General features: G+C 43.3%; 1 protein-coding gene across 1 annotated transcript in view; it reads left to right on the forward strand.

The window, feature by feature from the left end:
- Positions 1-22655, forward strand: part of LOC144505470 (organic cation/carnitine transporter 2-like) — a 93140-nt gene extending 70485 nt beyond the window's left edge. Inside the window, exons 6-10 of the mRNA XM_078231581.1 lie at positions 7920-8020; positions 16676-16890; positions 18923-19105; positions 21358-21493; positions 22562-22655. Coding sequence (XP_078087707.1) covers positions 7920-8020; positions 16676-16890; positions 18923-19105; positions 21358-21493; positions 22562-22655 — 729 coding nt within the window. The remainder of the gene's footprint in view (positions 1-7919; positions 8021-16675; positions 16891-18922; positions 19106-21357; positions 21494-22561) is intronic.
- The last annotated feature ends 309 nt before the right edge of the window (positions 22656-22964 follow it).

Here is a 22964-nt window from a genome sequence, read left to right on the forward strand (position 1 = left end):
TGGGCAATAAAATGCTGGCCTAGCCAGCGACACCCACATCCTGTGAAAATGTTTTAAAATATCGACTCTGCATTCAGCAGTTGGGTAGTACAGTTTTCACTAGGCTCTCTGTAAGAGAAGTGTCAAGGCAAGGATAGGTCTTTGAAGAGACAAAGAAAAGTAAGGGAACAATGGGATACTGAATATACATATTGGGCGGGATTTTACAGCCTTGCTCGGGCGAGACCGGAAATTCTTGACTGAGGTCAATGGAAATTTCCGTTGTCGGACCCTCGCCCATGCTGATTCATGGCGGGCAAAGTGGTAGAATATTGGCCTTTGCCTCAGTTCTGAGAGAGGAACTGACGATTGGAATTATAGAACAACTTTAACACAACCTCCACAGTGCTGGCTGAATCTTCTTTATGTACACCTTGATTATAATTAACTAATTAATACCAAACACCGCATTCACCTTATTCCCTCAAACTACTGGTATTTAACATCCATCAACAGAACCTGTAAGATACTAATAGATTACCCTCTTCTTAAATTAAACTGATATGCAAACAAAAACTATTCATCAGAAAAGGTACAAATACTTACTATACAATCAATTTTTAATATATTTCATATCAAAAACACATTAATAAGGCTGCTACATGAAATTTTCCCTGTTCTCATAATCCATCATAACACAAGGCGTCCCTCTTCGAGGATATTTAGCAATTTATTTGGGCAATCTGTTCTTTTTGTGAAACAATCTAATAACTGGCGACTTGCGTCGACCCATTTTGTTTTGGAGATTTCCTTCCTTTCCAACAAGTCTTGTATGCTCATGAGATCAATCCTCAACCTGTTTCCCCTGACACTCTTTGTTGAATGGACATTGTCCCAGACCAAAAAGTTATCTGTATTCTGTAGGCACATTTTTCCTCAGTTGCCCTTTAGATAGGAATTCCTTTTAAGTATTCCATTACATATAGCTGTATCTGTCGCTTCTACCAGCTCAAATGTTTCCGCAGCTAAGGTGCTTTTCAATACTCTGTTTATTTTTTTCAATTCTCAGGCAACATTTATCATTTCTTCCCACTTAAAGATAATGAATCCTGCTGCACTCAAATAACCATTGGGAAGGTCAGTGTGTGAGACATCACTAAAAATGACTAATTTCACCCCTTCTGGGTTACCCTGCCATGGAAAGCTTAGTGTACATTCTTCCAAACTCAATTTCTTTGATGTCTTATTTGAATCATAGAATCCTACAGTGCAGAAGGAAGCCATTCAGCCCATCGAGTCTGCACCAACAGTCTCACCCAGGCCCTAACCCTGTAACCCCATGCATTTACCCTAGCTAGTCCCCTTGACACTAGGGGGCAATTTAGCATGGCCAATCTACCTAACCTGCACATCTTGGGACCGTGGGAAGAAACCAGAGCACCTGGAAGGAACCCACGCAGACACAGGGAGAACATGCAAACTCCGCACAGATAGTGACCCAAGCTGGGAATCGAACACAGGTCCCTAGCACTGTGAGTCAGCAGTGCTAACCACTGTGCCACCGTGCCGCCCTTTGCTTTTAGCACTTCCCCAACAGTAGCATAATTCAGCATGGTGCTCACCTCTGATATGTTATAGCTCGCATATAGTCTAGCTTGTGTTCAGAACCAGTTTAATTGCCCAAAAAAAACTTCTCAATTTATCTGCTTCTTCCTTGGTTGTAGAGTCTTCCTTGTATGAGGATCTGGCCCGATTTTTCGTGATCCCATTAACTTTCTCTAGGTAAAACTGTTGAGATTCAGGGCTCTTCCTAACTTAGTCTGCTGAATGTCCAATATTCTCCTCTATATCTTCAGCTTCTTTTAGAGGCTTTAAGGATACACTCTTCAAAATTGTTCCCCTTGCACAAATGCTGCTTTGACATCAATGGATTTACAGCCCCATGAGTATGTTGCTAGGAGTGCTAGGAAAATCCTCAAACTTACTTTTCCTGTTGTTGAGGAGTCTACTGTAACTTCCTGGTCATCCAGTAGTTATCAAATCCCTGAGTTACGAGTTAGCTTTATACATTCCCTCGGGAACTACTTTCTCTGTATGTATCCATCTTTGAGACAATGCTGGCTGCCCTTTGTCTGGCACCTCCATCTAAACAACAAACTCTTTCCAGCTGTCTAGTTCTTTTTTGTTTTGCCTCCTTTACCAATTTACCACCTAACTTGTTAGTCACCACTAGAGCTTCTCTCTCGTATGGATTCCTACTTCTTGTGTCACTCCTTACCTGTTCTTTAACTCTTGCTCTTGTTAAACCACATCCTCTACTCGATGTCCTATCCCATTCTGGGTTACTATTACTCGACCTGTCCCTCCTGTAACTAGACTTCCTTTCACAAGTTCCTGATCTTTTCCTTGGGCTTTGATCACCACTAGGCCCACTGTCTGAACTTACACTGTGTTTTATAAATTGACAACCGCTTTAGCATGGGTAGTGCAATCTTTCCACATTTTTACATCCTTCTGAAAATCCATAGATCAGATATTCTGCCCCTTCTCTTGTACATTCAGCCAGTTTTTATATTTCCTTGTGGCCTTTCCTAATCATGCTGCCATGATGGCTTCCCTCTGCTCACTCATCCCTTCTGGCCTATATGCCACCCTTGTTCTGACATTCAGTTGTTGATCTTTGTGATAAATGGCCCTATCCTGATCTTCACTATCATTTGGTCACCTCTCAGTTAGCCCATGATCTGCCATAATCTGTTGCTTGTACAGGTCCAGTATATTATTGCGCATAGCGCTCAGTTTCCCTCAACTGTTCCGGTTCTGTCAATGTGTAATGTGTCAGTGAGCCTTGCGGAATGTACTCTAACAGCTTGGTTGCCATCTTGCAAGATTACCATTTTGCATCACTGACTTTAACTTCCGGAGCCTCTCTATTCTTTCTGTGCTTCTCTTTTATAAAACACCATGTCACCGGGCTTAAAACCCATTTCCCCCAGCCTGACTCAATACTTCAGAGTTCTGCTTTTTTTTTCTGAAACCTCCGCCTTAATAAATGCTCTCCTCCTGGCAAGTGTGGCATGCAAATGTTTTGCAAAAATTGAACTAATGGAAGTCCCACAGTAATAAGCCTTCGGAGGCAGAAGTCCCTTCACCAAAATCCCTTTATTGACAATTCCAACAGCAGTACACAGAGTGATATCAGTCAGCAGTCTACCTTTGGGAGTGCCAGAGGAACTGACAGTCCCGGTTAAATACAAGGAAAAGATTTCCTGATTGGCCCATCAATTGATTCCTTAATCAGGGAGTCCATATTCCAATAAGCCAACCGGCCTGATTGGTGTCATTACACCCACCCAAAGCCGAGAGATGGTTCAGATTCCTGCCATAGACTAATTGCAAGGGTCTGTAGCACCCAAGCGTCTGGAGCATTGTTTGTTGCATGTACTGCCCACACTAAAGCAATTGTCAATTTATAATTCAGTGGGTCAGCTGAAAAAAATTTGGAGAGGCCAATTAAAGGCCTGTAACTGCTGCCGCTGGCACTTTATCTGTGGCAGATGGGTCCTTGGAGAACCCTGGTGGCCGCTGTATAGGCTTGGGCTAGACCTTCCTATTCAGGCACTTTGAACCCGGCAGAATGATGAAATTCACCCTTTAAATTTGAACAGTTGCGTTCAGCCTCAGAGCCCCCCCCCTCCCCCCCCCCCCCCCCCCCCCCACCCCGCCACTGGCTAGGGAAGAGAATGGAGTCGGTGCCCAGGGGTGAGCTACTCTACCAAACAGTTCTGTGTGCATGCCATCAGCCTTTCTCTGTATGCCACCATATGGGTGGCATGGTAGCACAGTGGTTAGTAAGTACTGCTGCCTCACAGCACCAGGGGCACAGGTTGAATTCCGGCCTCGGGTTACTGTCTGTGTGGAGTTTGCACATTCTCCCTGTGCCTGCTCTGGTTTCCTCCCACACTCCAAAGATGTGCGTGTTAGGTTGATTGGCCGTACTAAAATTGGCCCTAGTGTCAGGGGGATTAACAGGGTAAATGTGTGGGGTTACAGGACTTGGGTGAGATTGTGGTCGGTGCAATCTCGATGGGCCAAATGGCCTCCTTCATAGCAATTCTATGATTCTATGATCTCAAAGGCCTTATAGAACATAGAACATCACAGCGCAGTACAGGCCCTTCAACCCTCTATGTTGCGCCGACCAGTGAAACCAATCTAAAGCCCATCTAACTTACACTATTCCAATATCATCCATATGTTTATCCAATGACCATTTAAACACCCTTAATGTTGACGAGTCCACTACTGCTGCAGGCAGGGCATTCCACGCCCTTACTACTCTCTGAGTAAAGAACCTACCTCTAACATCTGTCCTATATCTCTCACCCCTCAATTTAAAGCTATGTCCCCTCGTTCTAGCTATCACCATCCCAGGAAAAAGGCTCTCACTATCCACCCTATCTAATCCTCTGATCATCTTGTATGCCTCTATTAAGTCACCTCTTAACCTTCTCTCTAACGAAAACAACCTCAAGTCCCTCAGCCTTTCCTCATAAGACCTTCCCACCATACCAGGCAACATCCTGGTAAATCTCCTCTGCATCTTTTCCAATGCTTTCACATCCTTCCTATAATGCGGCGACCAGAACTGTACGCAATACTCCAAGTGCGGCCACACCAGAGTTTTGTACAGCTGCAACATGACCTCATGGCTCCGGAACTCAATCCCTCTACCAATAAAAGCTAACACACCGTACGCCTTCTTAACAACCCTATCAACCTGGGTGCCATCTGAGTCCTCTGGCCTGTTTCTCCATTTCCACTCATCCTCCTGTTCATAAACTTTTCCACAACACCTTCCACCGCCTGCTGCAGGCAAAATGCACTTGGACTTTGAGAAATGCCCTAACCTTGCATGAACATGGGCTACGCTCAGGAGCGTAGCCACTCAGCAGCACGTTCAGCACTGAGCAACATGCAGATATTAGCAGGCTGCCTACGTAACTTTGAACAGAGTTGGGTTAGCACACTGAAGTAATCAAATTTTTAACCCTGCATGCCTTGTATATTTCCTTTGAACACCTCTTGTTTATTAGTTACAAGAATATTGGAGAAGACTTTTTGACAGGGCGAAATAGCAATAGGCAGGAGGTTATGAGTTGAAATCTTTAAAAATATGTCCAAACGCAGTGGACAATCCTAAGTATAGCCCTCTGTTGTAACAAGGTCATTGCAAGTTTTTCATTTTTGTTAATGATTACTGGCACCACGTCATGCCATGAGACACACTGTGCACGGCACATAAAGTGAAGACTGCTACTGAGTGAAAAAAAACTGGCAAGCATCCAGAAGACAGGCCTTCTAAAAAGCACATGATTTACAGGAATAGGCTGTGCCCTGCACAGTTGTCAGGGACTTTCCTCTTGCTTCTTTACTTTCAAAACAAATCTGCTAGTGCAGATTTATATTCACCTCAGAGTTTATTGGTTTGAATTTCAAGGATGCGCTTTTCAAACAACTTCACAAAATCTCCCTTCCGAGTAACTTCTCCCAGGGCTGGGGAAACTATTTCTTGTCCCCATTATTATTATTATCCTAAGATCAGCTAAATGACCTGAGACATTTTTAATTTTTTATGGCTCAATACTTCATCCAATGTGCATTTATCCACTTGGATATTAAGGTAGCTAATTTATTGTTTCCAAAAGGGAAGGGGCGGCACGGTGGCACAGCGGTTAGCACTGCTGCCTCATCGCGTCAGGGACCCAGGTTCAATTCTAGCCTCGGGTCACTGTCTGTGTGGAGTTTGCACGTTCTCCCCGTGTCTGCATGGATTTCCTCCGAGTGCTCCAGTTTCCTCCCACAGTCCAAAGATGTGCAGGTTACGTTGATTGGCCATGCTAAATTGATCCCAGTGTCAGGGGGATTAGCGGGGTAAATATGTGGGGTTACGGGAATAGGGCCTGGGTGGGATTGTGGTCAGTGCAGACTCGATGGGCTGAATGGCCTCCTTCTGCACTGTACGGATTCTATGAAATTTAGCCTTGTGTTTAATTTTATCATTTACACAGTTTTAATAAAGAAAAGGTATTGTGGGGTTTCTGTCGAGGACAATTCACAACACACATAATGCTGCTACTGCAACTGGGCAGCTTCAAGATCTTTCTTGCCACATTAATTTGCAGTATGTCCTCGCCCCCACGTTTATACAGTTTAAAAAATATGTGTCATTGTGTTGCTTAGATTCTAATCGCTACAGTTATAGTTAAGTATCTTAAAAAGAAAATCACCTTGACAACACAAAACTTTATTATCCAAACATTCCTATTTTTCTCAAGCCAGTAATGATCAACTTATTGTTCTCAAACTATTCAAGATGTCCTCTTCTCTCGACATACTCAGCTCTGGAGGAGACTGAGGAAGAGCTATAATACATAACTTCATTACAGTTTCTATTACACGTGAAAATATTTTACCTACCCAAGCACAGACTAAAGTGCTTTGATATGAAGGACTGAACCAATATTGTGAACTTTGACATGGGACAGTATCTACACACTGGGGGTTTTATCATGTTTACACCATGCCCCACTTTTCTTTTCTACTGGTGATGGACAGACTACACAACTGGTGAAGGGAAAAAAAAGTCACAATAATGATAGTATACAATGCACCATTTTCCAATTTGTTGCTGAATTCTAAGCACTGGGGGCGGCACGGTAGCACAGTGGTTAGCACTGCTGCTTCACAGCTCCAGGGACCTGGGTTTGATTCCCGGCTTGGGTCACTGTCTGTGTGGAGTTTGCACATTCTCCTTGTGTCTGCGTGGGTTTCCTCCGGGTGCTCCGGTTTCCTCCCACAGTCCAAAGATGTGCAGGTTAGGTTGATTGGCCATGCTAAAATTGCCCCTTAGTGTCCTGGGATGCGTAGATTAGAGGGATTAGTGGGTAAAATATGTAGGGATATGGGGGTAGGGCCTGGGTGGGATTGTGATCGGTGCAGACTCGATGGGCCGAATGGCCTCTTTCTGTACTGTAGGGTTTCTATGATTTCACTGATTAGAATCATAGAATCCCTACAGTGCAGAAGGAGGCCATTTGGCCCATTGAGCCTGCACTAATGACAATCCCACCCAGGCCCTATCCCCATAATCCCATGTATTTACCCTGCCAATCCCCCCAACTCTTAGGGGCAAACAACCTAACCCACACATCTTTGGGGTGTGGGAGGAAGTCGGAGCACCCGAAGGAAATCCACGTAGACATGGGGAGAATGTGTAAACTCCACTTAGACAGTCACCCGAGGCCGGAATATGAACTCAGGTCCCTGACGCTGTGAGACAGCAGTGCTAACCACTGTGCCACCCTGATGGTAGAATTTATGGAATTTACAAATTTGTCAAAGATCTTTCCAGAGTCTGTTTTGAATTAAAATGTGCAATAAGAGAACATTCAACTGACTGTATATTCTTCATGAATTATAATTATTTCTTATTCTGAGGTCTGAGAATAACAGTAAGAAGTCTCACAACACCAGGTTAAAGTCCAACAGGTTTATTTCGTATCACGAGTTTTCAGAGCGCTGCTTCTTCATCAGGTGAGTCTCCTGAGGAAGGGGCAGCGCTCCAAAAGCTCGTGCTACCAAATAAACCTATTGGACTTTAACCTGGTGTTGTGAGACTTCTTACTGTGCTTACCCCAGTCCAAAGCCGGCATCTCCACATCCTGATAATAACACACACAAGTGACACAGCATCTCCTAAAACATCTTTGCAGTGTGCATGGTACATTTCTATAAACCTCCTGCCAAATAATTCAGGGAACTAGTGATGTTTCTTTCAAATAAGTTTTCTGGATCATCTCTGCCCTAGATAAACTAATAGTAACAGGTAATAATATCGTTATTTTCTAATAACATCAAATCTTCTGTTTTTCTTCCAGGTCGAAGGGATAAAGGACGAAAATGGAAAATCTTTTACAATTATTTGCTTGGTAAAATCCCGTAATATTCGAGTCATCACCTTAATTAGCCTTATAGTGTGGTAAGTATGAGAGCTAATAAAATCCTTTAAACATCTTTTTCAAAGAAATTTGAGCCTCTCATCCATTGTCTTCAGGATATCATCAGAGTTATGCCGGACACCTGATCTGCACTCTCTGCCTGCCTTTCCATAGATCAGGTCAGCTTGGTGGAAAATCTGTCCCAATGATGTTATTGGTGATGATCACCTGAAGTAAGACCACAGATTGCCTTGATCCCCAGCACCTATCCAAAGCCAAAATATACTGTGAAACTCAAAATCAAATGGCAGTATACACAAGTCAATTTCATTGGAAGGCTAATGTCCAAATGCTGTCTTATTGCTACTTATAAAATAGAACAACAAGTGAAAGAAAAATAAATAATTATACAGCACAGAAGGAGGCCATTTGTCCCATTATGGTTGTGCTGGGCCTTTGTATCAGTCCCACATTGCTTGCTCTTCTCTCAGCCAGTACATTTTTTCTGTTTTAAGTGTTTATCCTGTTCCCTTTTGAAACTTATTGTTGAATCTGCTTCCTCCAGCCCTTCAGGTCATAACTCACTGTGCAAAAAAAAATGTTTTCACATGTCTCCCGTTGAACCATCTTCCCTTAACCTTACCCATTCTAGGGCAACAATTCCAGCTCCTCCAGTCTCTCCATGCAACTGAGGTTCCTCATCCCTCATACTGTTCTTCTAAATCTCCACTGTGCCCTCTCCAAGACCGTAACATCCTTCTTAAAATGTGGTGTCCAGAATTGGCCATAATAATCCGGCTCTGGCCTAATCAGTGTTTTATATGTAGGGAGTAGGTTCCTTACTTTTGTACTCTGTGCCTCTATTTCTAAAGCCAAATATCCCGTATGCCTTCTTGATAGTCTTCTCAACTTATTTGCCACCTTTAAACATGTCTAACCACACCCCCAGGTTACTCTGTTCCTGCACCTTCTTTTAAATTATACAATTTAGTTCACATTTGCTTCTCCTGTTTCTTCCTACTAAAATAAATCACCACATACTCTACATTAAACGTCATCTGTCATGTGTCACCTTTTTACCAGCTATGTCCTATTGAAGTCTATTATTATCCTCCTCAACTGTTATTGTTATGGTTTATGCCTCAGGGATATGCAGAGATGATACACTCCAGGTTATATGTCTGTAACAGGAGTTTAATTCAGTGCTTTAAAATGTCTGCTCTTACGCTTACACCAGCTTGCCTCAATTTTGTTTCTCTTTTTCAATAACCACAACCAGGCTTATTTAATCACATTCAGAGAACAGATACCAGACGCACATAATCAAACACCAAACAATTGAACAATTGAACAATTAAACACTACATTGACTACATTTCTGAGATGTATGTCATCTTAAAATTTTGAGATGATGTCCTGTACACCTACCTCCAGGTCATTAGTACATATCAAAGGAGCAGTGGCCCAATACTGGTCTCTGGGAATAGTAATGCACATTGCCCTCCAGTCTGAAAAAAAAATTATTCACTGCTACTTTCTACTCCCACCCATTGACACTATCTACAATTCCCGCTGACTCGGAAAAGCAGCCAGCATAGTTAAGGGCCTCATGAATCCCGGACATACTTTCTTCCACCTTCTTCCGTCGGGAAAAAGATACAAAAGTCTGAGGACATGTACCAACCGACTCAAGAACAGCTTCTTCCCTGCTGCCATCAGACTTTTGAATGGACCTGCGTTCTGTTAGAACATAAGAACATAAGAAATAGGAGCAGGAGTAGGCCATCTAGCCCCTCGAGCCTGCCCCGCCATTCAATAAGATCATGGCTGATCTGACGTGGATCAGTACAACTTACCCGCCTGATCCCCATAACCCTTAATTCCCTTACCGATCAGGAATCCATCCATCCGCGCTTTAAACATATTCAGCGAGGTAGCCTCCACCACCTCAGTGGGCAGAGAATTCCAGAGATTCACCACCCTCTGGGAGAAGAAGTTCCTCCTCAACTCTGTCTTAAACCGACCCCCCTTTATTTTGAGGCTGTGTCCTCTAGTTTTAACTTCCTTACTAAGTGGAAAGAATCTCTCCGCCTCCACCCTATCCAGCCCCCGCATTATCTTATAAGTCTCCATAAGATCCCCCCTCATCCTTCTAAACTCCAACGAGTACAAATCCAATCTCCTCAGCCTCTCCTCATAATCCAAACCCCTCATCTCCGGTATCAACCTGGTGAACCTTCTCTGCACTCCCTCCAATGCCAATATATCCTTCCTCATATAAGGGGACCAATACTGCACACAGTATTCCAGCTGCGGCCTCACCAATGCCCTGTACAGGTGCATCAAGACATCCCTGCTTTTATATTCTATCCCCCTCGCGATATAGGCCAACATCCCATTTGCCTTCTTGATCACCTGTTGTACCTGCAGACTGGGCTTTTGCGTCTCATGCACAAGGACCCCCAGGTCCCTTTGCACGGTAGCATGTTTTAATTTGTTTCCATTGAGATAGTAATCCCATTTGTTATTATTTCCTCCAAAGTGTATAACCTCGCAATTGATCTTTCTCTACACCCTAGCTATGACTGTAACACTACATTCTGCACTCTCTCCTTTCCTTCTCTATGTACAGTATGCTTTGTCTGTATAGTGCACAAGAAACAACACTTTTCACTGTATACTAATACATGTGACAATAATAAATCAAATCAAATCAAATCATTTTCTGGCCTGTAGCTAAATTTGTATCCATGCAACCACTGCCCTTTTGATCCCAAGGTATGCAATTCTTGCATTTATGTTGCATACTTCACAACCTCAGGATTTCCCAAAGCATTTTAAAGTCAACTAAGCAGATCTGAAGCATAGTCGCTGATGTGTGGTACAACAACGCAGCAGCCAAAATACACACGGCAAGGTCTCACAAGCAGTAATTCAATAGCCAGCCAGGTCATCAGATCTACTTGTTAGCTGAAGGATAAACATATTAAAATATAATCATTGGACATCAAGGCACCTCCCCTGCTCTTTGAATAGTACCATGTGATTTTCTGTGTTCACCTGAGAGTGAAGATGGGGCTTTGATACATGTTGCAACTGAAAGACAGTGTAGCACTCCTTCGGTTCTGCACTGAGGAGCCAATCTAGTTCACATCTCAAGTGGCGCTTGTACTCAAAACCTTTGGTGTGAGAGTGCTACCTCCTAGCTGCCACTGACACCAAAAGAGTTAAACAATTCAAGCAAATTTTGCATCTTTAGATTTTAAAAATCTTTATTCCTTTCTCTAAGTTAATTTGCATACATAACTTCATTTTGCTCTGATTTTGCAATTACCAATCACATTTTAATTTGTTTCAATTCACCAATATTGAAATGTTTTATTAAATGAAAATGGGGATTTCAATATTTAGAGGTTCACAAGATACCCAGAGATTCTTACTGACTGGGTAAAAGTGACAGCTCTGGTTATAAAGAAGATCAGATTTAATGTCTTGGTTTATCTTCGGTAAGTTTGTTCAAATACTTAATTTCCTCCATTCTTTCACAGAATAAAAGTTTTAAAGTTTAAAGTTTATTAGTCACAAGTAGGCTTACACTGCAATGAAGTTACTGTGAAAATCCCCTACTTGCCACACTCCGGCACAAGTTCAGGTACACTGAGAGAGAATTTAGCGTGGCTAATGCACCCAACCAGCACATCTTTCAGACTGTGGGAGGAAACCAGAGCACCCGGAGGAAACCCACGCAGACACGGGGAGAACGTGCAAACTTTGCACACACAGTGACCCAAGTCGGGAATTGAACCCGGGTCCCTGCCGCTGTGAGGCAGCAATGCTAACCACTGTGCCACCGTGCCACATGCATCTAGCATCAGCTGGTTCACAAATAAATTGACGATATGGTGAACATTCCACCAAACTCCAAACCAACGTGTACTTCAGGAAAGTGCTGGAGAAATGGAGGATTCAACGGCAGTATTAGCCTTCTCCCTGTAAGGCGTAGAATGTACTCTGGCTGGAGGATTTCAATGCCCTATCACCAATGGTGGCTCGGTAGCATCACCACTGACCAAGCTAGCCAAATCCCAAGGAACATATCTACCAGGCAGGGCATGCAGCAGGTGGTGAGGCAATGGGCAAGAGGGAAAACCCTATTATACCTCGTCCTCACAAAAGGGGGAGATGATGGCCTCGTGGTATTATCGTTAGATTATTAATCCAGAAACTCAGCTAATGTTCTGGGGACCCGGGTTCAAATCCCGCCACGGCAGTTGGTGGAATTTGAGATCAATAAAAGATATCTGGAATTAAGGATCTATTGATGACCAAGAAACCATTGTCGATTGTCAGAAAAACCCATCTGGTTCACTAATGTTCTTTAGGGAAGGAAATCTGCCATGCTTACCTGGTCTGGCCTACCTGTGACTCCAGAGCCACAGCAATGTGGTTGACTCTCAACTGCTCACCAAGGGCAAGTAGGGATGGGCAATAAATGCTGGCCAGTCAGCGATGCCCACACCCCATGAATGCATTAAAAAAAATACCGGTCACAGATTAATCTGTCCATAACAGTATAGGTGACCACACACAATCCTGTGGAGAGAAATTGCCATCTTCACACAGAGGATATCTTCCATCATGTTGTGTGGTACTACTACTGTACTAAATGGGATAGAATCAGAACAGATCCCGCAGCTCAAAACTGGGCATCCATGAGGTGCTGTGGATCATCGGCAGCAGCAGAACTGTATTCTACCACAATCAACCACAATGGGTTGACACGGTGGCACAGTGGTTAGCACTGCTGCCTCACAGTGCCAGGGACCCAGGTTCGATTCCCGGCTTAGGTGACTATCTGTGCAGAGTCTGCATGTTCTCCCCATGTCTGCGTGGGTTTCCTCCGGGTGCTCCAGTTTCCTCCCACAGTCCAAAAGACATGCTGGTTAGGTGCATTGGCCATGCTAAATTCTCCCTCTGTGTACACAAACAGGTGCCTGAGTGTGGCGACTAGGGGATTTTCGCAGTAACTTCATTGCAGTGTTAATGTAAGTCTACTTGTGACACTAATAAATAAACTTAAACTTTAAAACTTAAAAAAATGTCTACAACCTCATGTAATCTGGCATATCCTTCAATCTACCATTACATCAAGCGAGGAGATTAACTCAGGTTTAATGAGGAGTGCTTGAGTGCAGCACCAGACATACTTAAGAATGAGATGCCAACTATGTGAAACTACAACACTAAGGGCAATTTAGCATGGCCAATCAACCTAACCCACACATCTTTGGAGTGTGGGGAGAAACCGGCACACCCGGAGGAAACCCACGCAGACACGGGGAGAATGTGCAAACTCCACACAGACAGTGACCCAAGGTCGGAATTGAACCGGGTCCATGGCATTGTGAAGCAGCAGTGCTAACCACTATGCCACTGTGCAGCAACAATTGACCAAATGTGGCATCAAGGAGCCCTAGCAAAACTGGACTCAATGGGAATCAGGAGGAAATCTCTCCACTGGTTGGAGTCATACTTAACACTAGAGAAAATGTTTGTGATTCTTGAAGGTCAATCATCTCAGTCCCAGAACATTGCTACAAGAGTCCCCCAGGGTAGTGTTCTAGACCCCACTATCTTCAGCTGCTTCATCATTGACCTTTCCTCCATCATAAGATCAGAAATGTGGATGTTTGCTGATGATTGCATCATGTTCAGCACCATTCGCTACTCCTCTGATACTAAGCAGCCTGCGTCCTTATGCAGGAAGATCTGGACAACATTCCGCTTGGGCTGATATGTGGCACGTAACATTCATGCCACAGAAGTGCCAGGCAATGACCATCTCCAAGAAGAGAAAATCTAATCATCTCTCCTTTACATTCAATGGCATTACCAATGCTGAATCCCCCACTATCAACATCCTGGGGGTCATCATTGACCAGAAATTGAACTGGAGCAGCCACATAAATACTGCGACTACAAGAATAGGTGTGAGTTGGGAATAAGTAATTCACCTCCTGACTTCCCAAAGCCTGTCCCCCAAGATGCAGGTCAGGATGGAATACTGTCAAGATGAATGTAGCTCCAACAATGTTCAAGAAGCGTGACACCATCCAAGACAAAGCATCCTGCTTGAGTGGCATCCTATCCAGCACCTTAAACATTCACTCCCTCCACCATGAATGCACAGCAGCGTGTACCATCTACAAGATGCAGTGCAGCAACTCACCAAGACTCTGTCGAAATCAGCTTCAAAACCCACCACCTCTACCAACTTGAAGGATAAGGGCAGTCATTTCATGAAAACACCACCACTGCAAGTTTCCCGCCAAGCCACGCACCATCCTGACTTGTAACTATACCGTCATTTGTTCACTGTCACTGAGTCAAAATGTCAAAATCCTGGAACACGCTTCCTAACAGCACTGTGGGTGTACCTACACAACAAGGCCTGCAAAGGTTCAAGAAGGTGTCACCTCACCACCACCTTCCCAAGAACAACTAGGGATGGGCAATAAATGCTGAGCTAGCCAGCAATGTCCAAATCACATTTAAAAAACCCAAGCCACATTTTTGGCTAATTCCTTCCTCCACATCTATCCCTGCCCCAACATTCTCACCCCATAGATAACCACCCAGTCATGGAATTCCATCAGATAGGATCTGTTACTGATAGTGTGCATATGGCACCGAGTGATTCATCGAGCTTGGAGTAACTGGAGGAATGGGAAGTGGGTGAAAAGGTGTCCCCATCCCAATGGAAGCTTCAAAGAAAGACGTCTCCAACTTTACGTTGTAGGATTCAAAACTCATTGACACTTGTCTGAAATAAAAAGTGTTTGTGACACATTATAGTTATGTGCAGGCTCTGAGGACAATCATCCAGCATGTGCAGTGACTGGCAGGTACAAATCTCAAGTCTACAGCTCCACTTTCCATACCTTGTTCTTGGCCCTTGTTTACTTCCTTTGGTTAATCTTTTTTCTGAGTTGCTTGATGTGAATTATTCATGTTACTAAATTGTCCGTATTACAACTGATCAGTCAAAACAGTATTGTTTGTATACCGCATGATAATTTACCACTGATGCCATTCAAGATGTCAGATTGGAATACATTGCAATAATTAAATAATCAACTTAACAAACCAGAAATGAAGACTTTGAGCTGGAAAACTTTCACCATATGATGTCAACATTATCTCAGAACATTACTGCATGCATTGTAGACTCATTCAACTGTGGTACCTGAATACATTTAGGCTTGCTGTTATGCCCAAATTGTGCCACATAAGATTTATTTTAATTTTAATACTTAACATATATACAAAATCATCCTAAATTACACAATGGACAACCAAACGTTGAAAAATACACTAAAACAATTCAGGAATTATAATTTCCTGGTTTGGGAAGTTCCCACACTGCACCTAGAAAATGAATTTTACAGCATTAGTGCTCACTCCCTCTTTGGAAAGTTTCTAAATCCACTACTACAAAACATGTGAATTTTATGTTTCTTTCCTCTAATTCAAATGATGGAATATTCAGTTTGCTACAGTTTTAACCATGGTAAGTTAGGGCCCCATTCAATATATACCCACATTTTGATTACTTTCTGTATGTCATATGTAAAAGACTTGGACTTTGGTTTTCACAGACAAATGCAAAATCTCAACATAAATAAGAACCATAGAATTCATACAGTGCAGAAGGAGGCCATTTGGCCCATCGAGCCTGCACCGACAACAATCTCACCCAGGCCCTATCCCCGCAACCGCGCACATTTACCCTGCTAATACCCCTGATACCAAAGGCACAATTTAGCATGGCCAATCCACCTAACCTGCACATTTTAGGGCTATGGGAGGAAACTGGAGCACCCGGAGGAAACCCACACAGATATGGGAGAACATGCAAACTCCATACAGACAGTCACCCAAGGCCAGAATCAAACCCGGCTAACCACTGTGCCACCCTAACCTGAGTCCTAAAATCTAATTTAACAAATTTTACTTAGCAGCATCCTTGGTCCTAATCATTTATTCAAGTCTATGTTTTAATTGCATGGTGTTTTTTTCAAAGTGAGGCTTTTAAGGGCTGTATTCATCTTTACAAAATGTTTTGTAAATTCACATGCTGATTGTGATGTCCTTTATCTTCAATCCCTGGTGAACTGATCCCTTTGCACCTCATGACAGCATGGGACTCAGAGGAAAAGTGGACGAAGCAATTGCTTCATTATATTGCTCTGATCCAGCCATACATGTTACAATATCCCAGTTGGCCCTTGAAGCTGGAGTCTCACTGTCATTCAAACTTAAATTGGCAACATCAGCAGTGGCTTTTGGATGTTTCTGAGTCTGACGATATGTACAAGTGTATTTTCTGTAGAAACAACCATGAGGCCCAGATACCTTTCTATTTCAGCTCCCCAGGTTTTATTCATTTGATTCCATTGCATTAAATCACAGTTTATTTAACTGTGCTAGTGTAATGAGAAATTTTCTACTAACATTAGTCGATGTAGCTGAAACAGTGTCACAATAGCAATACATGTGAGTAGTCTGCAATTTCTATTAGATGACGCTATCATAGATAAGTGAAAAGAGATAATCCAGCAAAAGAAAACTGCAGTAAGTCAGGAGTAATTCGTAAGAAGAATTTTACAAGAGGAATTCACAATTTTGTGTTGCAGGTTGATTTTAGCAGTTGGATATTATGGTCTGTCTTTGAACACACCCAATCTCCATGGTGATGACTACTTGAATTGTTTCTACTCTGCTGCCATCGAGATTCCGGCCAACATAGCAGCTTGGATTTTTCTCCAGAGGTTTCCCCGCAAGTTCACCCTCTCGGGCACACTGTTTCTTGGTGGGGTTGTCCTGTTCTTCGTCCAGCTCATACCTTCAAGTAAATTTTTACAGTGCATCTGGGATGAACCCAGCCTTCTTTTTGTGAACAAACATTTTAAACCAGTGTTCCTTGATAAATTGAAATATATAGGTGATGAAATCTCACAAAAGGTTTGACAGTACACCTTCAACCACACACTAGTTTGCAAAATAATAAAGAACCCCTGCACCCTTTCTCACCCATCACAGCTTCACTGTTCTTAGCAATGTTGTAAAAATGAGTTATAGGGCCACACTTTCAGCTCTGTAGCATCTCAAAAATGGTGGGCAATGACATTATGTTGTGCACAAGGGCCAACCATTTTGGTCGCCACAGCAGTCAAACATTAGGAGCAGGATTCTCCAGCCGCGCTGGTCGAAAAGCCAGAAATTCCCATCCAACAGTCAATGGTGTTGTCCGCAACCCGCCCGCTAAAATTCCAGTGGCGGAAGGGATGGGAGAATTCCAGCCTAGGTCTACTTTAAATGAAAATTGGGATCCTGCAACATCATTAGGACTCGTTCATGCTCTGACCATTATCTGAAGGCTAAAGTAGACCCATGTGAAGTAGCTGATATTCATCCTGCAATTGTAACATGCTTTTAGAATATGGAGTTTATTCTGTTGTGCATTTTGTCTACCCTGTACAAATTCATTGATATATCTACAACTCTTCCAATGCTGCCTGTGCTATTGGCTCACACCAGTAAATAGACGCAGCATGTGTTTTAATACATAGACATAGAAAATAGAAGCAGGAGTAGGCTATTCGACCCTTCGAGCCTGCTCCACCATTCATTATGATCATGGCTGATCATCAAGTTCCATACTGGGATCCCTCCCTCCCCCCCATATCCCTTGATTATTTTAGCCCCAAGAGCTGTACCTAATTTCTTCTTGAAATCATACAATATTTCAGCCTCAACTACTTTCTGTGATAATGAATTCCACAGATTCACCACTCTCTGGGTGAAGAAATTTCTCCTCACGTCAGTCCTAAAAGGTTTACCTCTTATTCTCAAACTATGACCCTAGTTCTGGATTCCCCCACCAATCTGGAACATTTTTTCTGAATTTGCCCCGTGGGCAGCATGGTGGCACAGTGGTTAGCACTGCTGCCTCACAGCTCCAGGGACCTGGGTTCAATTCCCAGCTTGGGTCACTGTCTGTGTGGAGATGGCACATTCTCCCTGTGTCTGAGTGGGTTTCCTCTGGGTGTTCCAGTTTCCTCCCACAGTCTGAAAGACATGCTGGTTAGGTGTATTGACCCACTCTCATAGAATCATAGAATGGTCACAGGGCAGAAGGAGGCCGTTCAGCTCATCAACTCTGAGCTGGCTGGCTCTCTGCAAGAGCAGTTATCTTAGTCCCAGTCCCCGTACCCTTTTCCATAACCCTGCAATTCCTTCAATTATCAGGTGTGTGTCCAATTCCCTTTGGAAAGCCAGTTCATAAGCTCTTCCATCAGCAACATATATCAGGAAATTGTGGGTGCTTGCTTTTCCATTCATTCATGTTAATGGATGGGGAACACCAGCATGAATTCCCAATATTTTTTCCTAGTAAGGTGATGCTTCATACCAGAAGCATGTATTTAGAAAATTAGCCTGTGTATTTGACAGGATTATAGGGGAGGTAATGACCTGGTGGTATTATCGCTGGACTATTAATCCAGAAACTCAGCTAATGTTCTGGGGACCCAGGTTCAAATCCCGTCACGGCAGATGGCGGAATTCGAATTCAATTAAAAATATCTGGAATTAAGAATCTACTGATGACCACGAAACCATTGTCAGAAAAATCCATCTGGTTCACTTTAGGGAACTTTAGGGAAGGAAGTCTGCCGTCCTTTCCTGGTCTGGAGTACATTTGACTCCAGAGTCACAGCAATGTGGTTGACTCTCAACTACCCTCGGGCAACTAGGGATGGGCAATAAATGCTGGCCAGCCAGTGACGCCCATGTCCCACAAATGAATAAAAGAAATATAAGCAGGCACGTGTAAACTATGCAACTTTCACAAGTTTTATTGTTGCTTTTCCATTTTCTAGATCTTTCAATTCTTGCTACAGTGCTGGTGATGGTTGGAAAATTAGCGAACACATGTGCCTTTGCCATAATTTACGCGTATACTGCTGAACTCTACCCAACTGTGGTAAGAAACACAGGTGTCGGAGTGAGTTTGACGGCCTCCAGGCTGGGCAGCATCATTTCGCCTTACTTTTTTTTCCTTGGTAAGGTAACAGTTTAAATTCTATGTATAGGTAGAATAAAATAATTTTTTGACACTATTCTAATACCCACAGGGCATTCCCAAATCATTGGCATAGTCTTTTCGTCATCATTTCTGGCATTCTTTCATATGATCCTCAGATTCAATTGAGTGCATCTTTCTTTTATCTGTCCTGAATTTTTACACATGCCAAGGTTTCTCAGATTCGAGTGTTCTGTGACTTTATCAATGTTAGTGGTGGTACTTGCACTTCTCAGTCAGAAGGGTATAGGTTTACAGTTCCACTCCAGACACTTGTGCCAGCTTTTAAAGGCTGCATTGGCCCCATCCACTGGCCAGAAAGGCACCCCACCTCGACTGGACATGGAATTTTACTGGCACGCCAACCCTGATCCCGGGGGCGGGCGAGGCTTGGAGAATGGCATTCTCCATTGGCCTCGGGCGGATGGTACGAACCTTGGGCGGACGTGCCAGTAAGATTCTGCCCGATTGATCATCTGGCCATTATCCCAGTGCTGACTGTGGCAGTTTTCTGTGTGCAATTTGGCAACCAATAGCGACTGCATTGGCTGTAAAGTGCCTTTGGACATTCTGAAGTTGTGAAAGGCGCTCCGTAAATCTTACCGTAACAATATGTCGCAATTTCTGCAGTTGCACAACAGTGCACACTGACACTGGGTCTACATTTTCTGAAATTTTGTTTATGTTACAGTGATCTGAATGTTTTATTCATGTTTATGCAACAGACAATTTGGCCTCCATTGTTATTGGCCCAGCAGAAACCTGACCCACAGGGCTTCCACATACTCACATGGTCTCCATTCACAGTTGTTGCAATGGCAAGGAATGGGGGTCGGGACAGATAATTAGCCAGGCTGGATAAATTCCAGGCGATCCAGATGCTAAATGATTAGAATTATAGAATCATGGAATTCCTACAATGCAGAAAGAGGCCATTCAGTGATTTGAACCTGCACCAACAACAATCCCATCCAGATCCTATCCCCGTATCCCCACGTATTTACCCTGCTAAACCCCCGACACTAAGGGGCAATTTAGCATGGCCAATCAACCTAACCTGCACATCTTTGGAGTGTGGGAGGAAACCAGAGCACATGGAGGAAACCCACGCTGACATAGGTAGAATGTGCAAACTCCACACAGAGAGTTACCCAAAGCCGGAATTGAACCCGGATCACAGGTGCTGTGAGGCAGCAGTGTGAACCACTGTGCCACCAATTGTCTGCCACTGGACAAGAGAAAAATGCACAGTAGCTATAGCAAAGCAAAGGCCACCATAGCTTAAAGAGTCAAAAGGCAAGCATTTTGCACGCAGTGACAAAGCAAGAGCACATTAAGAAAAGGATGACAGAAGGTGGATCAGAATTGGGGATGTCTGAGACGAGCAAGGTCCCATTATTCTAAAGTTTTGTACAGGTGCAGAGACCATCTTCTTGAAGCTGAAATGGGTAATGGCATTTTGATGTCGATTGGTAATTGGTTACACGCTGAAGTCAGGAGTGGCAAATCCTTCATTCATAATCTCGAATGAAATCAAAAACAAGAACATGACTGCATTTGCTCAGTCGCAAACACTGAAACCAGCATTTGTACCGTGATGGACTGCATCACAGAATAATATAGAATCATAGAATCCCTGCAGTGCAGAAGGAGGCTATTCGGCCCATCGAACCTGCTCTGACCACAATCCCACCCAGGCCCCACTCCCTTAACCCCACATATTTACCCCGCTAATCCCCCTGACGCCAGGGTCAATTTAGCATGGCCAATCAACCTAACCTGCATATCTTTGGACTGTGGGAGGAAACCGGAGCACCCAGAGGAAACCCATGCAGACACGGGGAGAATGTGCAGACTCCACACAGACAGTGACCCAAGCCAGGAATTGAACCCGGGTCCCTGGCATTGTGAGGCAGCAGTGCTAACCACTGTGCCACCATGCCGCCCCACGCCTCATATATGATATAAGAACATAAGAAATAGGAGCAGGAGTAGGCCATCTGGCCCCCAAGCCTGCTCCACCATTCAATAAGATCATGGCTGATCTGATATGAGTTTGATTTTAATACCTCAAAAATAGAAATATACAAAAAAATTCCCACTTTTATTTGAATGTACCTACATTGAAAATACATTAAAAGGTGGTTATTGACTACAAGGTTGGTGTTAGTTGTGTGGCTTATGTTGATATGCTGGTGTTCACCTTACATTGTATTCTTCATATTTTCACAGGCGATTATTATGAGTTTCTGCCTTATATTCTGATGGGGAGTTTGGCAGTGTTTTCAGCAGCTCTTGTTTTGTTCCTGCCTGAAACCGTCAATATCGCTCTCCCAGACACCATTGACCAGATGCAGAAAATTAAGGGGTAAGTGTGAAGGGGTAAATGAAAGGGTAAGTCTTTATGATTCAGTCTTCCTTAATAATTTTCTGCTCTAAACAACAATGTTCAATGCTTTAATGTTGAAAGCGTCCTAAGGTGCTTCACAGAGACAAAAGATCCAAGTATCCATTCTTCACCAGAGGATGATAAAGTGATGGAAAGACTGAGGAGAAGAGATGTGTTCTAAATATGGGGAGAGAGAGACCGAGAGGTGGGAGTGTTTTGAGGAGAGAGTGTGTGAGGTGTGAGGGGAGGTTAAGCTTGGATAACCAGAGATGGTGAGAGGATACATTGTGTTGGAGGAGATTGCAGAGATAAGAGAAGCTGTGGAGAGATTTACAAACAAGGTTGAGAATATTAACTTTGATCTATTATAGGACAAAGAGCCAATATATCTCAATAAGGAGGAAAGGCTATGGACAGATGAGGTGTAGATCAGAACAGAATGCATACAGCAGAGCTTGAGATGATTTGGAGTTTATGGCGGGTACATGCAGGGTAGGAAACTGGAGGGACGGCATTGGAAAAGTTTATTATAGAAACCAAATTCTGCATTGGGTGACAGAGTGAGGTAGGGCTAGAGGCAGGCAACATCGCAAAGGTCCCCTTTTGGCTAAGATGCAAATGAGCCCAAGTCTTGGAGGAGGAACCTCCCCCTTCTCCAATCAGCTTGGCTCATGTAGATCGGGCCCAGGACAGGTTGGTTTGGTCGCTTGCCCTGTCTTGTCAGCCTGGATCTGAAATGTCTCAACTTGTTGAGACTCTGAATTGGATTTGATTTGATTGAATTGGAAAAGTATAAAAAAAACATCGCAAAGGTCAAAATAAGTGGTTTTGTTAATGGATAAGTCAATTGATTCGAAATTCTGAAAATAACAGTAATGTACTAATGCACTCTATTGTCCTACTGACTGACACTGAACATTTTTGAATTCCTGAAATAAAGCTAATCTGGGAGCAATAAAGTGACTGTATCTCCTCATTGAAATGCGACGGGGAAAGCTTCAGTTCGTGTGCATTCCTTACAGCAGTGCCTTTTGCATTGTATTGCAGGTTCAAAAGTAGTTGCAGCAAACGCTACTATTTTAATGAAAATGAAACAACTGGTGAAAACAACATGGTGGTGAATAAAATAGAGAAAGTTTGAACCCGGTTCTGCTTATGGATCTGCAGCAGTGGAGGAATGGGTTTCCAGCATTTCTTTCCAGTTTATTCCACAGGGCTAACACTATCTATTCTTAAAGTGTATTTAACATTGCAGCATGGGTTTTCAGGGATTACTGCTCAATGCGCAAATCAGCAGCAGGAAGCACCATTCGATGCTTTAGACAAAGTTTTTTTAAAAAACTAATTTACTGGACATTTTTCAAGGTCTTAGACAAAGACTTCGGAATAATTTTTATATCTTCATTGCTCAGTGGATAGGCTCCTCCTCACAGTGCAATGTTGCGAAAGA

Source organism: Mustelus asterias, chromosome 16, assembly GCF_964213995.1.
Source record: "Mustelus asterias chromosome 16, sMusAst1.hap1.1, whole genome shotgun sequence".
Classification (NCBI taxonomy): domain Eukaryota; kingdom Metazoa; phylum Chordata; class Chondrichthyes; order Carcharhiniformes; family Triakidae; genus Mustelus; species Mustelus asterias.